Genomic DNA, 26,326 nt, shown 5'->3' with positions numbered 1-26,326 from the left:
CATATCTTATCATATCTTATCTCATATCATATCATATCTTGTCATATCTTATCATATCTTATCTCATATCATATCATATCTTGTCATATCTTATCATATCTTATCATATCTTATCTCATATCATATCTTATCATATCTTATCATATCTTATCTCATATCATATCATATCTTGTCCATATCTTATCTTATCATATCATATCATATCTTATCTTATCATATCTTATCTTATCATATCATATCATATCTTATCATATCATATCATATCTTATCTTGTCATATCATATATATTATCATATATCTTATCTCTTATCATATCATATATCATATCATATCTTATCATATCTTGTCATATCATATCATATATCTTATCTCATATCATCTCATCTCATATCATATATATTATCATATATCTTATCTCTTATCATATCATATCTTATCTTATCATTCTTTGCGCTGCAGGTTAAAACATTGCAACAAGCGCGTTGTAAGTTTTCCGGTGCTTAACCGCCGTGGATCAGAATCAATAAGTGAACCGTTTCCCAGAGTGCACCAGTGTGGTCATGAGTCGGCTCCAGCGGGCCTGAGTTAGACGAGCTGTCGGCTGAGACAGAACAGAACCTTTTCCCCACGGAGGTGACGCTGGAGAATACTGGACTCTCAAGCGCTGGATGAATATTAATGGTTGTGGTTTATTTAGTGCTGCTCCGCGTCACAGATCATACAGGGTGGTCAACGGCAGACCGGCTGTGCTCCAGCGTACGGGACGTTTAAGGATGTGTGCATCCAATTAAACTCAGCTGTGATCCGGCCACATTTAGATGTTAACAAAGGGCTTCAGTGGATCATTCGTCTTGTTAATATTGAGGATCAAACCGTGTGAAGCTGAATATTTGGGTTGATGGAGCACAGAGCAGGAATAAGGAAAGAAGAAACTGCATGTTGGTGGTGGAAAAAGTCAGCAAAAGTTACATTACATTAACATTTCAGAAAACTTGTAATGCAAAAAGTAATCATCTGAATGTCAGTAATGAACTGGGTGAAGTTTCATGTTGATATCTGTGAGTTCATTTTTTCACCCTATTGACCCGTAGAGTAATTCAAACGAGTTGTTTCTCAGACTCTGATCCAGAAATCTCTTTAAATGTTGTCTACTATGAAACAAGCGATGATGCAAACTTGCCGACTAGTTTATTCTGAGTTTTGTGATTTTTCTTTACATCTAATTGTCTTTAAAGCCTTAAATATCTGATATATTATAGAGATAATATCCAAAAGTCTTTCATTATGTTTGGCTGAAGTCTTCCTCTGACATGCTTCGTGTGTTTACGCCTTTTACATTTAATATCTGTTTGACAACACGTCTTACATAGAAAGGTAATTCATAACTGTGATTTATTCAGAAATCAGTGTTTTTACTGTCGTTCCTGTGAGTGGAAGTGCTTCTTCTTGACTTTTACAGTGAACAGCAGAGATGTAGCTCCCTCTAGTGGCGGCATCAACACACAACATTTCTGTGCTTCATGTATTCATCACTGACCTGTTGGTGGTTTTGTGTCTCTGCAGGTTTTTGATCGTTCTGGGGTGTTTGATTCTGGCCATACTGACGACATTCAAGGAGCACGAGAAGGTGTCGGCTCACTGGCTGGTCGTACTGGTAGGAGGACAATGTGTACATTAAAGATGTCTGCTGCGTCACTTCAAACACATTTCTCAGACTATAAATGCTGAGTTTTGTCACGGAGCTAAAGTTGTATATCGCACTATGTTGTTGATTCACATTTGTCATTTCTGAGGCAAAAAACCTTTTCTTTCCTCAAAGAGTTTCAGGTGAAACTAAAATGTCAAACCTTCTTCTCTGTGGTTCTGATGTCCAGGAAACCTTCGCCATCTTCATCTTCGGAGCAGAGTTTGCTCTGAGGGTCTGGGCGGCGGGATGCTGCTGTCGCTACAAAGGATGGAGGGGGAGGCTGAAGTTCGCCCGCAAACCTCTGTGTATTCTGGGTAAACATGTGGAATCCTACAATAATGACGAGCAGCAGACAAATGCCATCGTTGATTTAAGTACAGATTTAGCTACTACCTGTCCGCTCCATGCTAACATATCACGTGATGTACATTATTGATTATTGATTACAAAAGCCTCTTTAGCGGTTGTTGATTTTCCTGTGGTCCATGAACACATACTAAGAGTCTGGACATTAACTGATGAAAAATCAACATAAAGAACACGTAGCTGCACTAAAAAACAAAGACAATATGCAAAAATGTACAACTAATCACCCTGTAAATCCTGGGTTTAAATGTGTTCAGACATTATTGACATTATTAACACGTAAAAAGAAGACGAACTTTGAGGGGGATGCATGTTATCTTAATTATTGCTGCTGACGTTTGACAAACTAAATCTTATTAACGTCTTTTATGTTCAATCGGCTCTCATTAGGAGCCAATTCTACAGCTCCTCCAAAACGCATTCACCGGTCCACAAAGAGGACTTGATAACTGTGTCGGGTCAGGCTCATTAGAGGCCGGGATAAAAGCCTCTTTTGTGAATCTTTCTGTGCCGCGTGTCGTCCGTCTCAGACATCTTTGTGCTGATTGCCTCGGTGCCGGTGGTGGGGCGGTGAGGAACCAGGGTAACGTGTTGGCCACGTCCCTGCGCAGCCTGCGCTTCCTGCAGATCCTGCGGATGCTGCGCATGGACCGGAGAGGAGGGACCTGGAAACTGCTGGGGTCCGCCATCTACGCTCACAGTAAGGTAGGAACGGACCCGAACTCTGCTTGATCGAGCTGCTGCTGGCTAGCTGGAGGAAGCAGTGTGAGACAGTATGAAGAGCAGCTGAAGTGAAAGCACTGAAAGGTGTTGCTAAGTGTAAGCATGCAAGATGAGTTCATGTTAAACAAAAAGTCTAATATTAGTCTGGTCCTCCTGACTGAGGTTTGTGTAAGTAAGAATCTATGGTCCCGACCACGACTCTGAGATATCATTAAGTTAGTCTCTAGACTCTGTGATATCAGTAAGTTAGTCTCTAGACTCTGTGATATCAGTAAGTTAGTCTCTAGACTCTGAGGTATCAGTAAGTTAGTCTCTAGACTCTGAGGTATCAGTAAGTTAGTCTCTAGACTGAGATATCAGTAAGTTAGTCTCTAGACTCTGAGATATCAGTAAGTTAGTCTCTAGACTCTGTGATATCAGTAAGTTAGTCTCTAGACTCTGTGATATCAGTAAGTTAGTCTCTAGACTCTGAGATATCAGTAAGTTAGTCTCTAGACTCTGTGATATCAGTAAGTTAGTCTCTAGACTCTGTGATATCAGTAAGTTAGTCTCGAGACTCTGAGGTATCAGTAAGTTAGTCTCTAGACTCTGTGATATCAGTAAGTTAGTCTCGAGACTCTGAGGTATCAGTAAGTTAGTCTCTAGACTCTGAGATATCAGTAAGTTAGTCTCTAGACTCTGAGATATCAGTAAGTTAGTCTCTAGACTCTGAGATATCAGTAAGTTAGTCTCTGGACTCTGAGGTATCAGTAAGTTAGTCTCTAGACTCTGAGATATCAGTAAGTTAGTCTCTAGACTCTGAGATATCAGTAAGTTAGTCTCTAGCCTCTGAGATATCAGTATGTTAGTCTCTAGACTCTGAGGTATCAGTAAGTTAGTCTCTAGACTCTGAGGTATCAGTAAGTTAGTCTCTAGACTCTGAGATATCAGTAAGTTAGTCTCTAGACTCTGAGATATCAGTAAGTTAGTCTCTAGACTCTGAGGTATCAGTAAGTTAGTCTCTAGACTCTGAGGTATCAGTAAGTTAGTCTCTAGACTCTGAGATATCAGTAAGTTATCAGTAAGTTAGTCTCTAGACTCTGAGGGATCAGTAAGTTAGTCTCTAAACTCTGAGGTATCAGTAAGTTAGTCTCAAGACTCTGAGGTATCAGTAAGTTAGTTTCTAGACTCTGAGGTATCAGTAAGTTAGTCTCAAGTCTCTGAGGTATCAGTAAGTTAGTCGCTAGACTCTGAGATATCAGTATGTTAGTCTCTAGACTCTGAGGTATCAGTAAGTTAGTCTCTAGACTGAGATATCAGTAAGTTAGTCTCTAGACTCTGAGGTATCAGTAAGTTAGTCTCTAGACTCTGAGGTATCAGTAAGTTAGTCTCTAGACTGAGATATCAGTAAGTTAGTCTCTAGACTCTGAGGTATCAGTAAGTTAGTCTCTAGACTCTGAGGTATCAGTAAGTTAGTCTCTAGACTGAGATATCAGTAAGTTAGTCTCTAGACTCTGAGGTATCAGTAAGTTAGTCTCTAGACTCTGAGGTATCAGTAAGTTAGTCTCTAGACTCTGAGATATCAATAAGTTAGAGTCTAACTGTGCTGTGTGTTAATAAATCCACGGCGCTGTCCGAGGTGCTGAAGTAGCAGACAGATTAAAGTTAGTCTGGGTTTAGTTGAATCTGAGATTTGTTTCTCAGCACATTACACATGTCGTACAATGATTGCTGAAAACATGTGAACAGACTGAACTACACAGTAATGTGCTAAACATGAGTGTACCTTTAGTTTGTAAGGACACAGGAAGTGTAATGCACGTGGTCATTCTGGAGTATGTGTCCGTGTAGGAGCTGATCACAGCCTGGTACATCGGCTTCCTGTCTCTGATCCTGGCGTCTTTCCTGGTCTACCTGGTGGAGAAGGACGACGTCTCCATGGAAGTGCCCAACCACGACAACCCCACCGCTCGGCCCACACCGCAGGACTTTGACACCTACGCCGACGCACTGTGGTGGGGGCTGGTACGTACACTACGTTATCTACCACGCTACATTTTAATCCACTTGTTTGAAGGACTAAGACAAAAAGAAAATGACGATTTTAATAAAGTCCTAACTGGCAACATTCCTTAGAGTTGTAATCCTTAAATTGCAATCCTTAAAGGGGACATAGCATAAAGTTCTTGTGCACCTACATTTTCTCACAAGCCAGTCAGACAGCGCCTGTCTCTTTAAGACCCCCTCTTAAAGAGACAGGCGCTAAAACGGAGCGTTTCACACGGACAGGGTGCAAACAGTTATATTCAGACAGACAATATGAGGAAAATAAGTTTTTCAATAAGTAAAGCATGTAAACACATGTTACTAGAAACCCCGAATACAAGTATACACCTGAAAGAGAGCATAATATGTCCCCTTTAAGATTACACCTCAGCCGCTAACAATAAGAAAAGCTCCTATCTTTAGAGCCGCTCACTGAATGTACTTTAAAGAAACATGTCGACTGTTAAGAGAATGAAAGATAGCGTCTAATATCAGGACTGACTGGACGTGTAGTCTGAGCGGTCTTCTTCTATACAGGATAATATGACAGAATACCGTTATGTTGTGTTTGATCCAGTCTTTCTGCTAAACACTCTGGAAGTAGATGGTGCAAAAAAAATGTCTATATCTTAATTAAAGTGACCAAATCTACCACAATTATCAAAAATCATCTTGTTTTAGATGCTTTGATACTGACGCAGTCCGTAAACAACCTAAATTGCACTGAAGAACAAGTGGAATTATGAAATGTTGCGTGTTAAATGTGAGATTAAGTGACGTTTTGAATAGATGAGTTTTGCTACGAGGTTGTATTTCCTTTTGTCGGCTCATCAGTTAGAGATCCTCAAAGTTCGGTGTGGGTTTGGCTGCAGCTTGGAGGACAATAGCATTTTGGCTGTGATACAACTCTGGGATATCTGCCAAAACAAACAATGCCAGCAGGGAAGCTCTAACGTCAACATTCAGCTGCTTAAAAACGTGATATTCTGTTGGAAAAATAAAAAACATTCATACTGTTAGCTGTTAGCGCTGCAGCTCGTTGTGAAACCGTCCGGTGTTGGTGGAGCTTCATGCTCCAGTGAATGCCTTCCAGGCGACCGTCCTTCAACCGGGGGGGGTCAAGTTCCATGACAGCAGGCATCTGCCCCGCTGAAGTGTCCTTGAGCAAGACACTCAATCGTCAACAGCTAAACGATGTTGTGGACCCTTTGAAACCCTGAACCGCCCCGCGGTGGATCCGCACAGAGGTCACAGATTCTCAGCGGCGCTGCTGATTATCCGAGCAGAGAGAAGGACACCTCGGTGTGTTCCTGCTGTTACAAACATCTCCTGTCAAACAGTCGACTCAGACATTTGACAGGAACCTTTAGAACGTCGTTATCCTTATTTGTCTTTTTTATTTTTGCAGATCACGCTGACCACCATCGGTTACGGGGACAAGACCCCAAAGACCTGGGCTGGGAGACTGTTAGCCGGCACTTTTGCTCTGATCGGAGTGTCCTTCTTCGCTTTGCCTGCGGTGGGTACTCTCTCCTGTGTAGTGCATATTCATTGCAGCAGAACAACTGTCTGAAGAACACATCACCACATGCATAAAGTCAGAGTAAAAACAATGCAGTCAGAACAGTCCCCGTAACATCCAACATCATAGCAGTGCTTTTTGAGCAATCTGAGCTCCTGTCTGACACCAATGTCTGCATGTAAACTATTAATTAAAAATACATATAGTGTATAAGAGAATCAATACAGTATCACAAAACACAATACATTTAACTTTTACATCTCTTTGTAGTTGTTTTGTGTCTCTTTGTAGTTATTTTGTGTCTCTTTGTAGTTGTTCTGTGTCTCTTTGTAGTTATTTTGTGTCTCTTTGTGGTTATTTTGTGTCTCTTTGTAGTTATTTTGTGTCTCTTTTCATTGACATTGTAAGACTCTTTGTGTCTCTTTGCAGATGTTTTGCATTTAGTCTTTTTGTGTCTCTTTGTAGTCATTTTAAGCCTCTTTGTAGTGGGTTTTCCCTTTTCATAGCCATTTTGAGTGTCTTTGTGTTCTCTTTGTGTCAGTTTTTGTCACTATTTTGCATCTCTCTTTAGTTATTTTCGCCTCTGTCGTCTCATTGTGTCCCTTTGTGGTCCTTTCTGAACTTCTTTTGCAGCTGTTTTGCATCTCTTTGTAGTCATCTTGTATTTTGAGTACGTGTCTCTTTGACTGAGCGTTCAGTAGTCCGTCCATGCCTGCTAGTATTCGTGCACAGTAGACAGATCCAGAGGCAGCCGTGTTGCTGACTGTGTGTTGTGGCTGCAGGGGATCCTGGGTTCGGGCTTGGCTCTGAAGGTCCAGGAGCAGCACAGACAGAAGCACTTTGAGAAGCGCAGACATCCGGCCGCCGGGCTCATCCAGGTGAGACCTGACATCAGCTGTTTGTGTGCATCTCACTGAATCGTACAGTCAAGATCAAAAAAGGTCACAACTGTTTAACCGTGACATCATTTCCTGTTTCACTCAAGTCTGCCTGGCGATATTATTCCACCAATCCAATCAGGGACGACCTTATTGCCACGTGGAGATTTTATGAAACCATCATCTCTCTCCCCTGTTTCAGGTAAGTAACACCAAATGTGAAACAATCCCTCTAATATTCCACATGACCAGTTCAACATATTTGTTTTTAACCCACTGGTGTAGAATCAGCTCTTGTTTATTGACTTCTACACAAGTTCAAGTATCGTAATCGATATCGGGATGTAAAAGATGCTATTGCCGCATTTCTAGTTCATTTAAAGGCTGCACTATGTGAACCAAAGCCTACATTTAGAGGGATATGTAATGTCTTATAAAGGGTGATGTCAGCAGCGTATGATTCTTGAGGCAGCCTCGTATGCAGGGAATATTTCCAGCAAATACAGAGAGCCGGTCTGACTTTACGCGTTCAACAAGCTGTTGAGGAATGATTGGATACTCATTCATTGCCGCTTTGAGCAAAGAGCTTCTCAAATACTACTTTTCAGTTGCTAACTTTTAAACGTGTCTCTTTCTCTCTCCGTCCAAAGGAAGGATCACTTGGAGGCCATAGCGAGGTGGGTGACTGTTGTTTCATCTGTACTGTAAGTCACACAGAGGCTCTTTCTGATGGCGCTTTAATTAGCCCCATACAGTACATGCTGGAAAGACTAATGAAGGCGTCCCAGAATGTCCCCCGTCCCCACTTTTAAATAGCTTCCTGTAATAATTCACAAGTCAAATAAATCTCCGATCTAATTTGGTAAATATGTGAATGGTGATATAAAACTCCCACTCGAGCCGCTCTTTAACGGCCCTGCCTTCCACATCAGCTAGAAGTATTTTTAGAAACCTATTAGTGAGACCATTAGTTATGTTTCATTTATGAAGGACAGTTTAGATGGAGTAATTAGTGCCTGAGACGGGGTCTTTAGGTTTGATGATTTTTCCTTTTTCGTCATCACGTGGAGGGACGTTAATGAGTCTCTGCAGTCACAACCTGTCAAGTGAAATCTCACTGAGGAGGTTTGATTTGTGAAACAAATGTTCCTCATCTTCATGAGCCGCTGAAACGATGTCTTGAGTCTGTTGCAGGAATCGATACGCCGTCGTTTCTGCTGACCTCGGTGTAACGACGCGACGCAGACGCTCTTCTGCTTCAGGCCGTTAAATACGTACACGCATCAAGTAGGACGCAGCCTTTTGTATTGGGGGTCGTGGGGATCAAAACTTTCATGGAAATATGAAAATGTAAAAGACCTTTGAAGATGTACGTACATTGTAAATCAACATCATAGTCAGTGTGCCCTAACCTGAAATGGAAAGAGGACAAACGTCCCAGCTCAGGTGCAGGCCGATCGACATGAAGCCGTCTGCGTACAGCGTCTCTCTCCGTCCCCGTCCGACTGATTTTATCACATTCTCATTACACTGCAGCGCTCTGCTCCGACGCCTCGCTGCCTCCACTGAGCCGCCGTGTTCAACATGCTGGATTGAGTTACTGCTGCTGAAAGCCTGAGAGCAGCAACAACAGGAGCCCTGATACACCGGCTGATAGAGGGGGGGGGGGTCAGTTCACTTGGACACTTGGGCAGTAGTGTTTGTTTTGTAGGCTGGACTTAAACATTTAGTCGTCTCAGTCCAAGCACATTGTTGTGGTTTCGTTTGTCCTAGTGTTGTGCAGTGGTGGGACATGTGTTGTGGACTGTGAGGATAACATTGACAGGTAATCTTGAGGCGTGGTGCATACATTTCTGATTTACCACAGCTGCTAGAAAATATATTCACAACATGCAGATACCATTGTTGAACTGTTAAGCACAGAGACAATGGAGAGAAAGACAGAAAGGATAGACGAAGAGGTAGAAGAGGAGAAAGAGAAAATGAGGGAAACAGAAAAGAAGGGACAAAGGTGTAGATACACTAAAGTATGGAGAGAGGGAGAAACAGAAAACAAAGACAGCGAGAGAGACAGAGTTATAACTCCCTTGTAGGATCAGTGGCTGGGAAATTAGCAGTCTGACATTATCTTGTTGCTCTGAGCGAAGAGGTGGACGACGGCCAGAAACTACAACAGAGCTGCCAGCTCCAACAAGAGGGCGATAAGCCACTTACTGTGTGTGTGTGTGTGTGTGTGTGTGTGTGTGTGTGTGTGTGTGTGTGTGTGTGTGTGTTTCACTGCACTGAACGATATGAGACCTTTTATCTGAGTTATCCAGTGCTATTGTGTGGTCTACTCAACACAGCACTGAGAGAAAATTGTATCCCATCTGAGAGTGGATTTTATGTGTTCTGGTTTTGCTACCATCGTGTTCAGACCTTTGGATTTGGGAGGTGTTCAGTCGGCCCTCCTTTCCTCTTTACGGTGCAGAAGATACCAGAACTAGAAAAGTGCACTCAGCAGAGGGCAGATCTCCACTAGTTGTGTGACTGAATACAACCTGTGCTGTAAAGCATTGTCAGACATACTTCATTCAAACTAAACAACAAGCAGCGACGTAACGTTATACAAGCAATGGGCTCAAAGTTGTCGTTGGTACAAGTGTGCCAAAAACAGGTAAACTCAACGAGCTGAGTGGACTGTGAGGTACTCAGCAGGGTGTATAGTAGTAGTTCTGTTAGCTGTTAGCTAAACACACCGTCCAAAACAATAAAAGGAAGCCGCAGATCGGCCGAGAGGTACTCAGCAGAATGTGTGTACTGGTAGTTATGTTAGCTTTTAGCTGTTAGCCAAACACACATATAAAATAACTAGCTTTGTTAAGTAACCCCTCCTTCAAATATATATATTGTATCAAACCACTGGGCATTGCCCCGGAGACCCAGTAGATGGCGCTCTGGTGCTCCCGGCCCAGTTGTTCAGAATCATCTGTAGAACTTGATGGTTTATTTCTAACATGTCTGATCGTCTAATGTTCCCCAGATGTTGCCAGATCTCAGCATTTAACAGTTTCCCCAACAACGATTGGGGAAAAAGACTACAAAAGTGGACTAAAGTGGATTTATCTCTTAATATTGTCACGGCAGGTTTGTGCCGGTAAAGTAAACCAATATGTAGGTGTGGGTCTTGGGACGGCAGAGCTGTGGGAGATAAGGAGCGTTGTTTTTCCCTGCTGTGTTGCCTCGTCTGCAGAGAGCCACGGGATAATCACATGTCATTTTCTTTCTCTTTATTTGGCGGAGAAGCAGCCAGAAAGAGATTCTCTCTTCCTTTAAACCTTCCTATTCTGCAGCCTCTCAGCGCCGTAATCTGCTGTCCCTATTCTGCCCCGAGGCCACAAAGAGGCTCATATTGTGTGTCTGCTGTGGGAGCAAAGTCGCTGAGAACGCTCCACGTTTCAGAGGCCCCGTTCAGGCTGTTGTCAGCTCCGGTTACCCCGCCTCTCTGCCTCTTCCAAGGCACACAGGAGTCTTATTTTACCCAGGGAGCTCTTGTCTTTGTGCTGCCAAATATTGTCAGCTATTGGACGATAAAGGAGACCGGTACCTCGCAGCTCTCTGTGGCTTCCTTTTGCCAGGAGAACAGCATTGTTACGTTGAGGCAGCAGACAATGACGACTTTAACTCCTCTGTGACAGGAAATTAAGATTCAAGGAAAGACTAGAAGAGGGATTCCTTTAGAAGATGCTGGTGTGGTTTGGTTCTTCTTCAGAATGCGAGAAAACAAATATGCCCCTAGAAATTGCAGGAAGACCCACAACACAGTGCGAACTTCCATGTCAAAGAGGCTTAATTTGGAAGATTTGGTATGTTTGCTTTGGATGTCGAGGTGGTTTCAGCAGATTTCAATGACAACATTCAATGTCATCAATAATTCTGAAAAGATAGTCCCTAAAAAGACCTTGTCAACCCCCTGTGTGGGTTCTAGATGAAACCCTTGGACTATAAGATGTTCTGGGTAGAACCCCCTGGCCGGGTTCCTATTTTAAGAACCTTCGAAGGTGGAAAGGTGTCGGATGAAACCTCTCAAAGGACATTCTAGGGAGAAACTTTCACAGATGGTTCTAGGGATAACCCTTTATGTTGAGTTCTAGGTAGAACACTCTGAATGTGTTCCAGGTGGAACCTTTACAAAAGGCAGAAGAACCCAATATGGTTCTAGTTAGCATCTTTATTTCCAAGAGTGTAAATGTGGTTTGACCTGCAGCTGTCACACTTGTGACATCATCTCAAAGATCTTCAGCTGTGAAAAACTTTCCAGATATAGTTGCAGCTAATAGAATGATTCTACTTGTATCACCTAGAGTGGGTTGAAACAAACAAACAAACAAACATGGATGAACTGTCTGTAAAGATGCTTTAAAGCCTGGGACTGATAACAATCATTCTCATCAATAAATTACTTTACCATACTGTATCTCTTCTCCCCTTTTTTGTCCCATTTCAGCCAAAAACTGAGTTTACTCGAGCGTGTTCGCCTTCCCAATGCGCGGCCATCGGTTGGGACGGGGAAGAGGCTCACGGGTCACACCGACTCCATCGAGGAAAGTCCCTCCAAGGAGCCGAAACCTGCCGGCTTCAGTAACCGAGAACGCTTCCGCACCGCCTTCCGCATGAAGGCCTACACACTCCGCCAGAGCTCCGAAGGTAATACAATAAATGCCACGATCATCGTTAGTAGAAAGTTTGACTTTGGTTTCTTAGATTTAGGTCATTTAGGTCATCGTCATATTAACTTTCTATGAATATGTGTTCTTTCTTTCGTCAGATGGCGGAGCCCTGGCAGAACCAGCCTTAGAGGAGCGGGGCTTCCCCCCAGACATCCTCATGGAGGAGATGATCCCCACACTGAAACTGGTCATCAGGGCAGTCAGGTCAGGAGCTTTAAATGTGCATTTCACGATGGTCTGTCCTCCAGCAAAGTGAAGCAGCATTTAGAGCTTCTTTTTGTCCATGAATCCTTGATCGTTTGAAAAAGTGATATTATTTTATAAGAGAAAAAGATACATTTGTATGATTGGATGGGTCGATGGGTATGGTTCATCTAAGAACTGGTGTTCTTTTGATGTAATTATTACACACTCTTTTTGCTGAAGTCCAGGTTTCTTTTTCTTGCTGCAGTGATGTAGAAGTGTGTCAGTACACCTCAAACAACGAATACAGGACAGAGAACAGAACCACCTTTATAGAGGTCATTTTAAAGATGGTTATTCAAATCAGGAAAAACAATATTCAAGAACAATAAAATGCCCAAGCAACCTGCCAATACAAAAAAGAGTGGTGTTCAGAAAGCATGCGTGTTTGGTGCAGGTGAGCAGAGGGAACCAGAGAGCGTAGGCCGATCTCACGCCTGCTTACTGTGTGCTGGTAAATCTATAGGCCACACCGTTGACATAATGCAGGAATTCAATCTCGTGTGAGGGCCTGTGAGATGAGTGATTAACCCTGTGAAAGTGCTGCTTCCTTCCACGCCATTATTTTGGAGCTGAATGGGTCTGAATGGGATGCTCAGACCTGGCGGGGTTTCAGTTTCAGGACCCAAGACTTTCTGCCAAACACTGAAGCCCCTGCAGCCGCCGCCGTCTCTGGGAAGAGTTGTGTTCAAGGCGGCTGAGAGTGGGACAAAAGAGGGGGCTCAGTGGGTGGCAGGGTGGGCTCAAGCTGGGAGATGACTTCAACGAACTGAAAGATGTTTGGGTTTGATCCAACGTACATTCAACAAGCGTTGTGTACCTGGTCTTTGATCCCAGGTACAAGCATGTAAAGTGTGAAAAAGACGCCGGTTGACAAATGTCAGATAGAGGGGCGATCTTACTGGTTTAACAAAGACAGATTTTGCCACCCATTGAGACGGTTTTGCAGCTCAGCGTGAGGTGGTTGAGATGATGCTCAGCTGCTCCAGATCTGAGACCAGGTTGCCCCAAGGGAATGAGTTTGTGTGTCTTGTTCATTGCAAGAGAGCACGAGATCGCCTGTTCTTCATCATCAGCGATTGCTGGCTTTGTACCGGCCCGTTGTGGTGGAGCTGAGGAGGAAGGCAATGCTCTTGTTTCAACCCTCAAGCCTTTCTCATGAGCTTTGGGTCAACACCGAAAGAATGAGATCATAGATCGAAGGGTGGTTGGGTTCACCCAGAGACCGGGGGAGAAGCTTAGACATCGGAGTGGTCGAAATCAAAGAACTGTATTTATGAGCAGCTGCCTCTTTGTTTAGAAATGAACATAGGTGGATTATGAGACAATAGGCCTCTGGGCAAAGACATGCAAAAGACCCCACCACCTCTCCTACAGAGGAGCATGACACAAAGACTTTAGAGTTATAAAGCCTCTTTTTCTTGTAGTTTTGGCGTTGTAGTTGTTTCTATCAATTTGGAATTGTTTTGGTCATTTTGTCATTATTTTTGGTCTTTTTTGCAGCCATTTGTAGTTGTTTTGTGTCTCTTTGTTAATGCTGACCCTTTTCATAGTCGTTAAAAGTCTCTGTGGAGTCTTTTTCTGTCTCTTTGTGGTCGTTTAATATTCCTTTGTTTTCTCTTCCTGGTTGGTACGTGTCTCTTCTCACATTTTGCAAGGGAAGGCCAAGAGCCACTGGACACTTTGGGCACCTGGACCTGAACCCGGTATAGGCTTGTTCACTAATCCCTAATTAGAATGCGTCCTAGTAAAGTTTAGAGGTTTTCTGAGCACTCAGAACATTCCGGAGGGGTTATTTAACCCATCTGGCCTGGGAACGTGGAGGGACGGTGACCCAGGTCTAGTATCACAGAGAGAGTGCCGTTGCTTTCCAAGTTTGATGAACATTTCTATGTCCAAACTGTTGATTTGAATCTCTTTGTCTCACAGGATCATGCAATTCCTCTTGAACAAGAAGCGGTTTAAGGAAACTCTGAGGCCTTACGATGTCAAAGACGTGATCGAGCAGTACTCTGCTGGACACCTGGACATGCTCTGTAGAATCAAATACCTCCAGACAAGGTCAGCAGCTGCACTGTTTGAGCGAAGCAGATATCTCCTCTTCCTTGAGCTCATCCTGTTTCTCTTCCTTTAAGGATCGACATGATTCTGGCCCCTGGACCCCCCCTCACCCCCAAACAAAAGAAAACTCCGAAAACTCCCTTTACCTACCCGTCCAATCAGTCGCCCAGGTACAGTCACTCAAGCATTAATAGACAACACAATTTTATAAGGATATATTGTAATATTTGACTCATGAAGAATGAAAATAATGCTAACTTTATGTATTATATTTACTTACTGTACTTTATGTACTGTATAAAGCCTAGTATATGTTTTCATTGCAATGTCGCATATAACAATTCATTGTTCTTGGTCGTGTTTCTCTTATCATGTCGTACGACTTTGTGGTTGTCTGTAAAGAGTTCCAACGAGAAGTGACACTCTGTATTTCTAAGGCAGTTGCTTTGCGCAGTTGAGTCTGTTTTAACAAATGTCTGTTCAGTCCACATCTACTCACTGTCCCTGTGTTCCAGACATGAGTCCTACCTAGCCAAAGCTGCCTCCATGCCAGATGTTGAAGACCTAAGCATGATGGGACGATTTGTCCGGGTGGAGCGTCAGGTGAGGAATGAGAACCGCAACGCACCTCGTGAGATAAATACTGGAGTTTCTAACACTGAACCAAAAAGAACTGTAGGAATATCAGCTTAGTCCGATTCAGACGCAGGTCTTGGGTACCACATGTTGCCGGTTCAAATCCTAAACTGAAGTAAATCAGCCAAAGAGAAGCGACAGTAGAACTTAGTCACACCAGAGTTTATATCAGCAGCATTTCATACAAATACAAGTATTTTTTTCAACGGAACCACGGCCGGTTGGTTTGATCACAAAGTACTTTCATGTAGATTTAAACTTTGATGAACTTTAGCACACAAATTTCGACCAATTGCAAATTTGACAGTGTTGACCTACAGAGTCTAAAACACAGCAATGAGTCTAAAACACAGCAATGAGTCAGCATTTCTGCAATTTCTGTTCCCTGGTCTCAAAGTCAAAGTGTTCTTTGAATGTGTTCTTGGTTAGATGTCTGAAATAAGGTCAAGCTAAAGAGATTTTAACGTTTTGTTCTACGGAATATAATAGGTCAGTAAATGAGTGAATTTAGAAGCTTTTACATGTCTTAAAAAAAGAGTGTAAATGAGACGACTAAGCGTCCTCACTAGAACACTAGTCCTCCTTTAGCTTAGTGGTGAAGACGTGAAATCATGTGACCATAGTGGAGTTCATTTTCCGGGAAGGGCGCAAAAACAAAAAGGGCGCAAAAAACCCACGACATGTGGACGCCTGTAGGAACCGGTTTTCTTAGAAACTGTCAATCATCTGGTGTAACGTGTTTCTTTCTCAGGTGGAGGACATGGAGAAGAAGTTGGACTTCCTGGTGGACATGCACATCCAGCACACTGAGCTCCTGCAGGTGGACTCTGCCGGCGCCGCCCACATGACCCTGGAGACCTGCAACCCGACGGGGAACGGTGAGATCCGGCGGGTTTTCTTCAACTACGCCGAGGCGTTCCCGCACATGTCGTACCAGATGCCTGTCGGCAAGGTGAATCCGTACTGTGGCAGAGGACGAGGGGCCGTAGAGGGGACCGGGCCGGCTGGTGGAAGCCACGTTCCTCCGCACCATCAACCTCCGCCGACACACCTCCACCAACGCCACCCTCCCGCTGCCATCCCCACCTACGCCGAGCGTCCCACAGTGTTGCCCATCAGCTCCCTGCAGGACTCGTCGGCGGGGTCGGGCAGGACCACAGGGGGGCGGGGGGCCGACTCGCCGCTCTCCATGCTGTCGGTGAACCACGAGGAGCTGGAGCGCTCGCTGAGCGGGTTCAGCATCTCTGGGGAGCGGGAGGAAGTGGGGGACTTGTCGACGGGGGCCGGGGTGGCACCCGGAGACGCCAGCTGGACGAGACCCAGGCCGAGCTACCTGGCGGAGGGGGAGACGGACACGGACACGGACCCCTTCACGCCCAGTGGGGGGCCCCTGCCTCTCTCCTCCACCGGGGAGGGGTTTGGTGACGCTGTGTGGAACACGCCTCCCTGAGCGGTGTTCGCGTTACCGCACCAAAATCCGTAACACTTAAGTTAAGACCTTGAATCCAACCCATGCCTCTAAACCCAAATCAGCTTGGGTCGTAAGCCACACCTCTGGACCCAACCATGCGGGGGGGGGGGGGGGGGGGGGGGGGGGGGGGGGGGGGGGGGGGTCGACTCCGCCTTGATGCCGCGAGGTTGTCGACCTTCAAAGGCCGATCTCATCCACCGACCGCCGTCCAGACAGAGAGCCATGGCATCGAGACTGCCCAGAAAAAATAAACAGACAGTTTGTAAAGTAAAACTCTGTACAGCGCACTCTTCGCAAAAATTTAGCTCAAATAAAAAAGAACATTAATATACATACTATATACACCCAAAAGCTTTATCGCTGCAAAGCCAACCGCACTGCATGTACCGCATGCGATTTTTAGTGTAGACACTGCAAAGTTCAGGATATCAGGAAACGGAGAAAGCGATTGAATGGATACATATACTTGCTATGCCATTTTGTAACACTTATTTTTTTATATGAATACATTTTCATGGTTTTTTGCATGGTTTGCATGATGATGCACCATTCTAGGGGTGACGGTAAGATGGACAACAATGGAACCAAAAGTCTCCTGTCTCTGTGTTTTTGTGTGTTTGATGGGTGTGTGTGTGTGTGTGTGTGTGTGTGTGTGTGTGTGTGTGTGTGTGTGTGTGAGAGAGAGAGAGAGAAAAGAAGGACTTGTGACAGTGTTTGGTTGCTGACAGTCGAGTTTCGCCGTTGTTTGCTTTTCTCACGTCGTGCTGTAAACCCTGACTGAGGATCTCTTCTGTCCACAGACCAGAATCTCTGATCCCGTCACTTTGTGTTCACACCACTGTGCTCTTGAGTCGTATGTCACCAACTTTATGCATACAAACTTTCTAGTGGGGGAAAAAAAAGAAGAGAGAATTGGACAGAATTTGAAACACTAAATCTCTGCTGCTTTCGTTGGCACATGAATTCAGGGATATAAACCTGTACGTCTTTAACTTAGCGTCTTCATCACTCCTCGAGAAGGATTTCACCTGACGATCAAAGGATTTATACTATCAGGAACTAGACATACATGTTAAATTAAATGATCTCACATTTCATATCACAGTGCTTCATGTGTTAAACTCACACCTGAATAGAAAAATACGCCCACAACAAAAAACCTGCTTTTGAATATTTGATTCAAACTTGGCTCAGAACAACTAGAATTGCTTTGTTTAAACATTAATACTGCAAAGAGAACGCACGATGAAATGTGTCATCTAAAGGTATTGTTCAGAGGTCAAACGACCAGGAATGAGTAAGATCTTCATCAAAGAATTTCGGGAATTTCTTCTGCAAAGATACAAAACATTCTGTATATTAGTACACTCAAAGTCTTCTAGTTATTGTTTTTTAAACAAATCTGATGTTTTCTTAAAACACAGAGCTACTTTTTCCCTATTAAATCTCAACCACATGGGCTTCGTACACCTCCTGGCCTGTTGTCGAACACTCAAAATATAATTTTTAAAGCTCTGTCTGCACTGGAGGGTCATTACCTCCAGAGATCTGTAATGATAGTAGAGGCCAAATGTGTTTTTAATCGTACACAAACTGTTTGAAATCTGCCAAAATACAAATTCTGGACTTTCTTTTTTTCTGTGCAGGAAATTCAGAAAACTGCAATGAAAAAGACGTTGAGCATTTATGTTACGATGTTTAATCCTCTGATTTGAAGAAGCAATTCCTAAATCACTCCAGGTAGTTTTAGTCCTGATGAAGTTAAAAGAACATTTACCCACAAATCTGAGACGTTTTCAATAAATGTGTCCTTGAGTGTTTGTAACGCTTGTCAACATTGCTCAATATCGGCGACAGACGCCCAGAAATCTGTTAGAAACGTAACATTTTTGGCAGAAAAGCTTTTCACGAAAGTGAATTTACTTTCTCTAAAATCTAAAAACACATCTTTACTGTATGGAACTTCATAACATGCTTTATTACGTAGAAACTCTGAAGAGGTTTCTGATGGTTCAGACTTTGAGACGAGTCTGAGCACCACTCGCTGCAACAAAAAATACCTTTACAGGAGATCACATATAGGCCTGAAACAGCATTTATACTTTAGATTTAGGGCCACCATGATACCGAATGTAATATCTGACAACCAACTATATCTATAGCATGTTAAAGCACCTTCAGAGTCAGGGGAGCGTTGGTGAGGGGCTTCCTCGCTGGGCTTCAAGAGCAAGTTTAAAGGCTTCGCTGGTTTTCTGAAACCTGCTTGGAGTAAAACCACTCTGCTGTTTGTTGAGTTTAGTCAGCAGGAAAGTGGAGCTTTTGTAATTCATTTGTTTGAGTTAAAGCCAGAAGTTTGCAGCAGTGAGTCAAACGTTGTTGAGCCAACAACTACTTTTTGATTTTAGGCTGAATACAGAACACAGACTTAACGATAGTTTTAAACAATTACACGGCAAGAAAATCACTGTTTCTGGACCAGAAAACTAAAAAATGTTTACTTCTCAAAGATGATTTTATTTTCTTTACTTTTAAAAGTTCTGAAGTATAATGAACTGGAATAATAATCTGAAAGGGGAAGACAACATTTTTTTTCTCTTCTTTTAATTATTTTTTCCCCATTTGTATTTTTGTTCATTTCGTCAAAACTTACATTTTTTAACTTCAAAACATCCTTGTTTTTATTTTGGTTGACTTCTAATTTTTTAGTTTAAAACAAATACTGAACAGTTTGTTTGACATTACAGTCATTTACTGTTTTTTACTCAAAGTATTTCTGTATCTGTTATTCATACATTCATTTAAATGAATTCAATACTTTTAAACTGACTAAAGTGCCCACATTAATATTTGGGTGTTATGTGTAAATCTCTCTCGAAATTGCCAAAACATTATTTCTGTTTCTGCAAACATAAGCGGTTCTGAGAGGTTAAGCCCGTAAATGTGCTTATGCCTGGTTTATTTTACAACAAAAGACAATGCAGAGAAGTTTGATAAAACATCTAAATGTAATAAAACAAACTTACCTGACTCTTACCTGGCAAACTCCAAACTCCACCCGCCTGGCGCTCCAAGCAGGTTAAAACAAGCGCTCCACTGTTGTTCTGCAGCTCAGACTGAAGCCCGGCGTGGACGCGGCTACAGTCTGTGAAATGAAGGTGAACCAAACACTTGATATTATTATTAATTATCTATTTATCTTATTGTATTACAGTCGATATAACTTCTGCTGCTGAAGCCCGTTCAAATATATATATATTCTAAAAATGAATGATCTTGCAATGCGGACGCAAATGGTCACCACATGTAGAAACAACACGACGATATATCCCCGTAGACGTTCATTCATTGTGCCTCTGAAGCAAAAATCATCGCTGAGAATGACTCGTCATTCTGTATTTAGTGTTTCAGCGCCGCCTCATCTCACCACACCCCAAACACACCACGCCGGGTTCATGAACTCTGTTTACCTTCTGTTCTGATTGGTCCTTTTGATTTTGCATTACTTTGTGTTTTTTATTAAACCAGCACACGGTGCACTCTTGCTTTTGTAAAATGCTGTTTTGTAGCTTCGTGATGCTTTTTTTGGCTCACTCTCTGAAACTCAGACTCAACATGATTTCAGCTGCACAGAAATGTAAAAAGGTTGTAATGTTTCACTTCCGTGTTTGTTACGTCAAGTTGAATCGGCATGTCCGTTCACAGATGGTGGTTTTGTCGAAAGTTTATCGTCGTCGAGTGTTTTTGTTGCCTTTGCACATCGAGGTCCATTTACAGAACCGCGCTACGTTGCTTCCGTTCAGACTTATTCACTCTTGTTGCTTCCTTTCTAAATTCACAGTTAAAGAACATCATTGGAAAGAACGACAGCAGCATCAGCGCATCACTGTTCACTTTAACAACCTAATATTTTGTGAATTGTTATGAATAAATTGTCTTCCAAGACTCGAAGATGCACTGGAAAAACTAAAAAGTGATGCTAGCAAAGACAGTTGACAATATAACGAAAATATTTAGCAGATTATAATTTATTACTTACGTAATCCTGAAGTTTCTTCTCAGGAATTCAAAAGCTGTATTGATTAATTGGTGGACATAGAAACACAGCACAATAAGGACTAAAATACTCTTTCTGTCATAACACGTGAAAACAACCTGAAGAACGTTTTCAGATAATTAACTTCATTGATTTTCAAGAATCCCATTTTCTTTTTGTTTGGACATTTCTTCTAATAATGAAAACTGTTACTAAGTGTGCACAAACCATTCACTCATATTTCTAATGACGTGCTAGCATTACTTTTTATGGTGTAAACATGATTTCAGTCTCATTTATTGTTCTCGTGGGTTTTGTGAACGAGATGACATTTTGTGTTTTATGACCAAACATGGCCGACATCATACTGTTATTATCGCGTTATATTTGTGACCTCGTGTTTTTTGAACATTCTCCAGTGACGTCCTCACATCAAACCTCTCCACTGCGGGCAGAACAAAAGAATACAGACACAGTTATCATTAGATACAGTTACATCATCGCTGTGCTTCACTTACATATAGTGTGAGATCAAATGTTTGTGACCGACGGGCTAGACTCCCCAAAACCAGGAATAATTATTCTTTATTAAAACATTTTAGCGTACAGTTTATCAAGTTCTTGTTATTCTAAAGGTGAGGATAGTAAAAGGTTTTAGCAGCTCTGTTGCTGACAAACTAAATCATTTAACAGTAATAATGACGTTTCTCCTCCCAGGAAGCTTTTCTTTGTTTTGTTTTCACTCCCTGTGTTTTTGCACTTTGTCTTCTTCTTGATGTCGATTCAATCAATCATAATTAAGCCGGAGAACCAAATTAGAATCTAGAAGAAGCTAAAAGCTGCGGATTTGGTGCTGATTCTCAGTGCAGGGCTCAACTTCTACTTTTATTATACTTTTAAAAGCCAACCCGGCATCAGCTTGTAGCTCCCAAAACTGAAGTATATGGTCATTTGTAGTCACCACAGATGCCTGTGAGTACGTGACTCAACGGTTCTGGTTCTGACTTTATCAGTAATATTTAAATATCACTAAAGCAACAACTGTAATAAAGTATATATATTTATTTTGTAGTGAAAATTTGCTACATTTAGCTGTTTGCTGTCTTTATTTTTTGTATGTATTCATAATGTTAAAAAGTGGTTGCCACTGATGGCAACCAAAGACCAAGAAATTGGTTGCCCGTATCCCGAAATGGTTGCCAACCGTGCCAACAGTTGCAACCTGACCATTGCTATTACTGCCGAGCCCTGCTGTGGGTTCAGCACCATGAAGGACCATTTTAGTGATCTTATTCAGTGTCAACTTAAAAACATCACTCAGCACTTTGTCTGCCAGATCTGCTGGAGAGGTTTTAGTCGGCCGATGAGGTCACTGGAGGATTTAAACGTTCGCCTTCCTGCTCCAGTATTTACACTCTGTCCTCTTTATCTTTGTGAGTCAGCAGTGAGTCTCACAGACCGACATGTTGAAGAGTAACTCAAACGTCTCCCCATGCATCAGTAAGTAGCGAACGAACCCTTTAACTCTTAATTTGACAATCGGCATTTTGCTGTTTGTTTTTCTTTGCGTTGTCTTTCGTCTGCCAGATTGAATTTTAATTAAATATATTTTCCAAAACTCAGAATCTCCTCCAACCACCACTGGAGGAATTCAAGAATTTGGCTTCCCATTTAAACGTATCTTATTATGACATTTCAACCTTTTGGTATAATTTTTTTGATATAGGTGCTACAGTAAATGAAGAAAGATTATGTCTACCGGATTATCATTGGAATTGAAATACAATTTTGTCTCCAGTGGTGTGTCCTTGTTTTGCAGCAATGGTTGTTGGGTGGTCATTTCTAAACCCTACTGTAATATCCTTACATGATTTGATGGTTTTCTTTTTTGTTCCTGTCACCATTACAACCAGAAACCTGTTCTGAAATACTTATTGTAAAGACGACACTCCCTGATTTTGGTTGTAGCGCCCAAAGGAGCCCAGCATCCCCGAAATGTCCCCGAAGTGTCCCCGAAGTGTCTCTTTGTTTACTGGTGTTGTTTGAAACACAAATATAAGCCACATTGAGTTCCAATGAAATGTTGGAGTTCTCCTGTTTTCTCGGGACACTACATTTAGATCAGGGAGTGTATATTTTTAACCTCTGGTACCAGTGCTTTGATGATATTTTAGTGAATTTCACACAGGAAACACTGGTTCAAAGTTGCAGTCGTTGTAGCCGACGTTCACACTTTTTATCCTTCAGCAGCTTTCCAGCAGGAAATTCTCTTCTGAATGTATGACATTGTTATTTTTCTTGATGGATTAAATTAAAAAAATCCTACCCCTGTCTTTGAAAAGCCACAATCTGGTCCTCACATGAATGTATGTGTTTAAAACGAGCATTTTCAACACATTTGTGCGCTCTTTCGTGTGTACTTCCATGTGTGTACGTCCACGTCCACGATGTGTTTCAGCTCTCTGTGAGTGAACTCGTCTGTATGTTAAACCCATTCTGAAAGGAGCACTTTATGGCACCCGTGTAGTCAAAAGGGCGATATTGCTGGCTGTGATTATCCTGTTAAGTCTGGTTGTTCTCATTGTAATCGCATACCAAGCAATGCACTGATCCACACATTCTACATAACCTGTCATTTTATAGACATCTTAATTGCTACGAATTATTTGTGCCTTGGCCTTTTACAGTACAGTTCTTTTCGATGTATTTTTTATTTATTTTATTTCTGGTCATGCTTTTCTTGCTACGGCTGTCGGAATGCAGCACAAAGCTTCTTGTAATATCCATGTTGAAGGCTGCATTTACACGGACAAAAATAGCCATCTGACATGTTTACATTTGACCAAACAGACACGAGCTCTGGACGCATGACGCATGAAGTTTTCAGGTGCGTTTTTGTCTCTTTTGATGGAGCTAGGCTAGCTGCTTCCCCTAGCTTCCGGTCTTTGTGCTAAGCTAGGCTAAAACGCGGCCTTGACCTATCGCTGCTCTGCACACACACAGAGGTGAAGTTCATTTCCAAACTCTCATCTGACGCAGCATATTTCCAGAAAGGTTGGCAGGCGGAACGCAACAGGGAAGCCAATGCGAAAGTGACTTAAAGCTGCATTCTCTCTAGTGTCCACCAGGGGGCGACTTCTTCTGGTGGTATAGAAGTCTATGAGAAAATGACCCCACAACAACCCTTCATAACTCTGTGAACCACAGTTCCTGTCTTCAGTCTTTCTTAAAAAGTTCCTCAGGTTGGCCATCCATATTAAGATAAATACAACTAGTATTAGTTATGAATTGTAACCCTTTCTGATTTGAACAAAGTTACACCAGGATTCATTTGCAATCATTAAAAAAAACAAACTACAGCTGATCATGATAGCACAGCGGTATGTTGAGTGTGTGCACTAGCAGTTTCTCCTTTTTACATGATCAACCCAACATTTAGGTCCAAGTTTTTAATAATTGTTAAAACTACTAAAAATATTCAGTAAACTATAATAATGACAAATATATAATACCTGTCTAGACACATGGAGTTAACTACATGATGTGCTGTTGAGTATTTATGTTGAAAGGCCAATTTCTAGTCAATTTCGCTATCATAAATGTCAGTGGTAATTTTGTATGAAGTTTTATTTTGTCTGGATCAAAGCACAGTTCTCTAAACGGTAGAAAGCGACTTGAAAAATGTGCCAAAAACCTTTAAAGTGAAGAGAGCGTTTAACCATAACTTAAACTAGCCAGATGATATTAGCCTGTGAAAGCAAGCTAAACAAAAAACCTGCACATCAAAAAAAAGCACAAAATTTGCTGCACAGTTTCTTTGAATGTTTATTGACGGCTCAGTGTAGCAGGACCTGTGGACCTCCTTTATGGCCTCACAGACGGTAGGGTTGTTTTTACAGGAAGACGTGAAGAGAGCAATGTTGAACATCATCTCTGCTGCTCTTGTGTAAATGCAACCGTCACACTCTGAGAAAGAAGAGAAAATGTCTTCAAAACGTGGAGATTGGATATTACGAACAGCTTTGTGTGAGTTAATTGACAGCAGCTTTTTTGGGTCAGAAAAAAACGTTTTGATGTTCTTAGGTTTTATTTAAGGGAAGTTTGGACAAACTTACACTAGTGGCCTTCAGAGCTGTGCATCATTTTTCTCATTCCAGTTTTAAAAAAACAACAACGTACCATTTCTATTCTGTATTAGACCACTTTGAATATTTTGATTTGATGATATAATATGCAAATGTATTCTTACTTGATTTTTTTAATTTTTTGTCTTTTCAATTGCACCAGTTATTAATAAAGTATTGAATTGAAAATTGTATGACTGGGAACTGAATGACCATGAGATGAACTGAAAGACATCTCTGTTTACATAGTGAATGTCAAAGTTTCTGAAGCCCCCAAAATCTTTCATAAATATGTTTCATATCTCGTATCACGCTTGCAGAAACACGCAATGACATGTGGTTAACGTGAAACGATTGGTTAGGTTTAAACCGAACAACTACTTGGTTAAGTTGAGAAAAAAGATCATGGTTTGTGTACAAATATTAATGTACTAATGTAACTTAACAACGTAACGCAACAACGTAACGCAACAACAATAAGTAGCAACAATACGTAACAACGTAACGCAACAACGTAACGCAACAACGTAACGCAACAACAATAAGTAGCAACAATACGCAACAACGTAACGCAACAACAATAAGTAGCAGCAATATGTAACAACGTAACGCAACAACGTAACGCAACAACGTAACGCAACAACAATAAGTAGCAACAATACGCAACAACGTAACGCAACAACAATAAGTAGCAGCAATACGTAACAACGTAACGCAACAACGTAACACAACAACGTAACACAACAACGTAACACAACAACGTAACGCAACAACAATAAGTAGCAACAATACGTAACAACGTAACGCAACAACGTAACAACCATAACAACAAAACGTACCTACCGTAAAAGTAGCTTAAAAAGCACAAAGTCAACGTTTACTTTTAGTTTCACATGGGACAAGATCACCAGTCTACTGGGTGGAAGTCCTGTGTTTGTTTGACCCATCCATTACTCCCTGGTGGGCTTTCTCCTTTGTTATACCATGTAACTTCCAACGTGTCATTCAATAACTGTTGCTCTGTATATGACATCACTTCCTAATGCAAACATTTTGTCCGTGGGCCGTCCATTTTTCCTGTATTTCAGTTCCTACAGATTCACCTTTAAATGACGATTGCATGTCTGCCTGGATTTGCAGCCTTTTTTCCTCGAGTCTCTCGATGAAATTAATTTGATTAACTTGCTTATTTGGTAAAATATTTTCTATGCTTTTTGATTCAGGAACACCAGCAGAAAGCGTTCAAATGTGTGTGCAAATGATTTCTTTACCCTTTAATTCATTTAATCCCATTCTTGTTCTAATGATCAGCTAAAAGTGTATGTGTTCTCCTGGGGGGCAGCTGTTCCCAGGCCCTCGGCAGCCCCGTTTCCTCCTCTGCCAATAACCGCTGTGTGCCTCGATGTGTCCGAATGTGAATGCCAAGGCGACCAAAGTGCCCACCAATCCCCGTCATTAAAGACTCGCATTCACTCCTCTTATTCACTGATCTTCCCCACGGCTCGTATGTCACTCCGCCGGCTTATTACGGCCGTTTACCTCCACTGCAAGAAGTGTCCCTCTGAACAGGCAGCACTGCACTCCGGATAAAACAAATAGAAAGCTTTGCCACAGCAGCGACATGACACGTTAATATTAATAATTAATGTTCATTTCAAAATCATGTAAAATTCAAATCAAACAATACCTGACAGAAACAGAGTTTACAGACATTTTACAGTAGTGGCTATAGAATTTTAACAATATAGCATTTAAAGCTTTAATTAAACTGTAGAAATAGAGTCAGAGATGGTCGACATGAACATCATCGCTAACTTATACAACAAATATAGTTATAAAAATACCTTT

The 26,326-nt window shown here is 41.9% G+C and overlaps 1 protein-coding gene across 1 annotated transcript in view; it reads left to right on the top strand.

Annotated features, from left to right (window-relative positions):
- kcnq3 (potassium voltage-gated channel, KQT-like subfamily, member 3) overlaps positions 1-16,404 on the top strand; it is a 55,459-nt gene extending 39,055 nt beyond the window's left edge. The window contains 15 exon segments of the mRNA XM_068726165.1: positions 1,564-1,654; positions 1,875-2,001; positions 2,584-2,618; positions 2,621-2,758; positions 4,607-4,780; positions 6,210-6,320; positions 7,106-7,201; positions 7,309-7,403; positions 7,852-7,878; positions 11,688-11,887; positions 12,009-12,114; positions 14,083-14,214; positions 14,289-14,384; positions 14,730-14,817; positions 15,602-16,404. Coding sequence (XP_068582266.1) covers positions 1,564-1,654; positions 1,875-2,001; positions 2,584-2,618; positions 2,621-2,758; positions 4,607-4,780; positions 6,210-6,320; positions 7,106-7,201; positions 7,309-7,403; positions 7,852-7,878; positions 11,688-11,887; positions 12,009-12,114; positions 14,083-14,214; positions 14,289-14,384; positions 14,730-14,817; positions 15,602-16,300 — 2,215 coding nt within the window. The 3' untranslated portion in view covers positions 16,301-16,404.
- Positions 16,405-26,326: the final 9,922 nt, after the last annotated feature.

This window comes from Cebidichthys violaceus, unplaced genomic scaffold (genome assembly GCF_023349555.1).
Source record: "Cebidichthys violaceus isolate CVI_PGR_0920_01 unplaced genomic scaffold, fCebVio1.0.p SCAF_38, whole genome shotgun sequence".
NCBI lineage: Eukaryota > Metazoa > Chordata > Actinopteri > Perciformes > Stichaeidae > Cebidichthys > Cebidichthys violaceus.
Note: the sequence above shows the minus strand (reverse complement) of the source record. Positions and strands in the feature narration are given on the sequence as shown.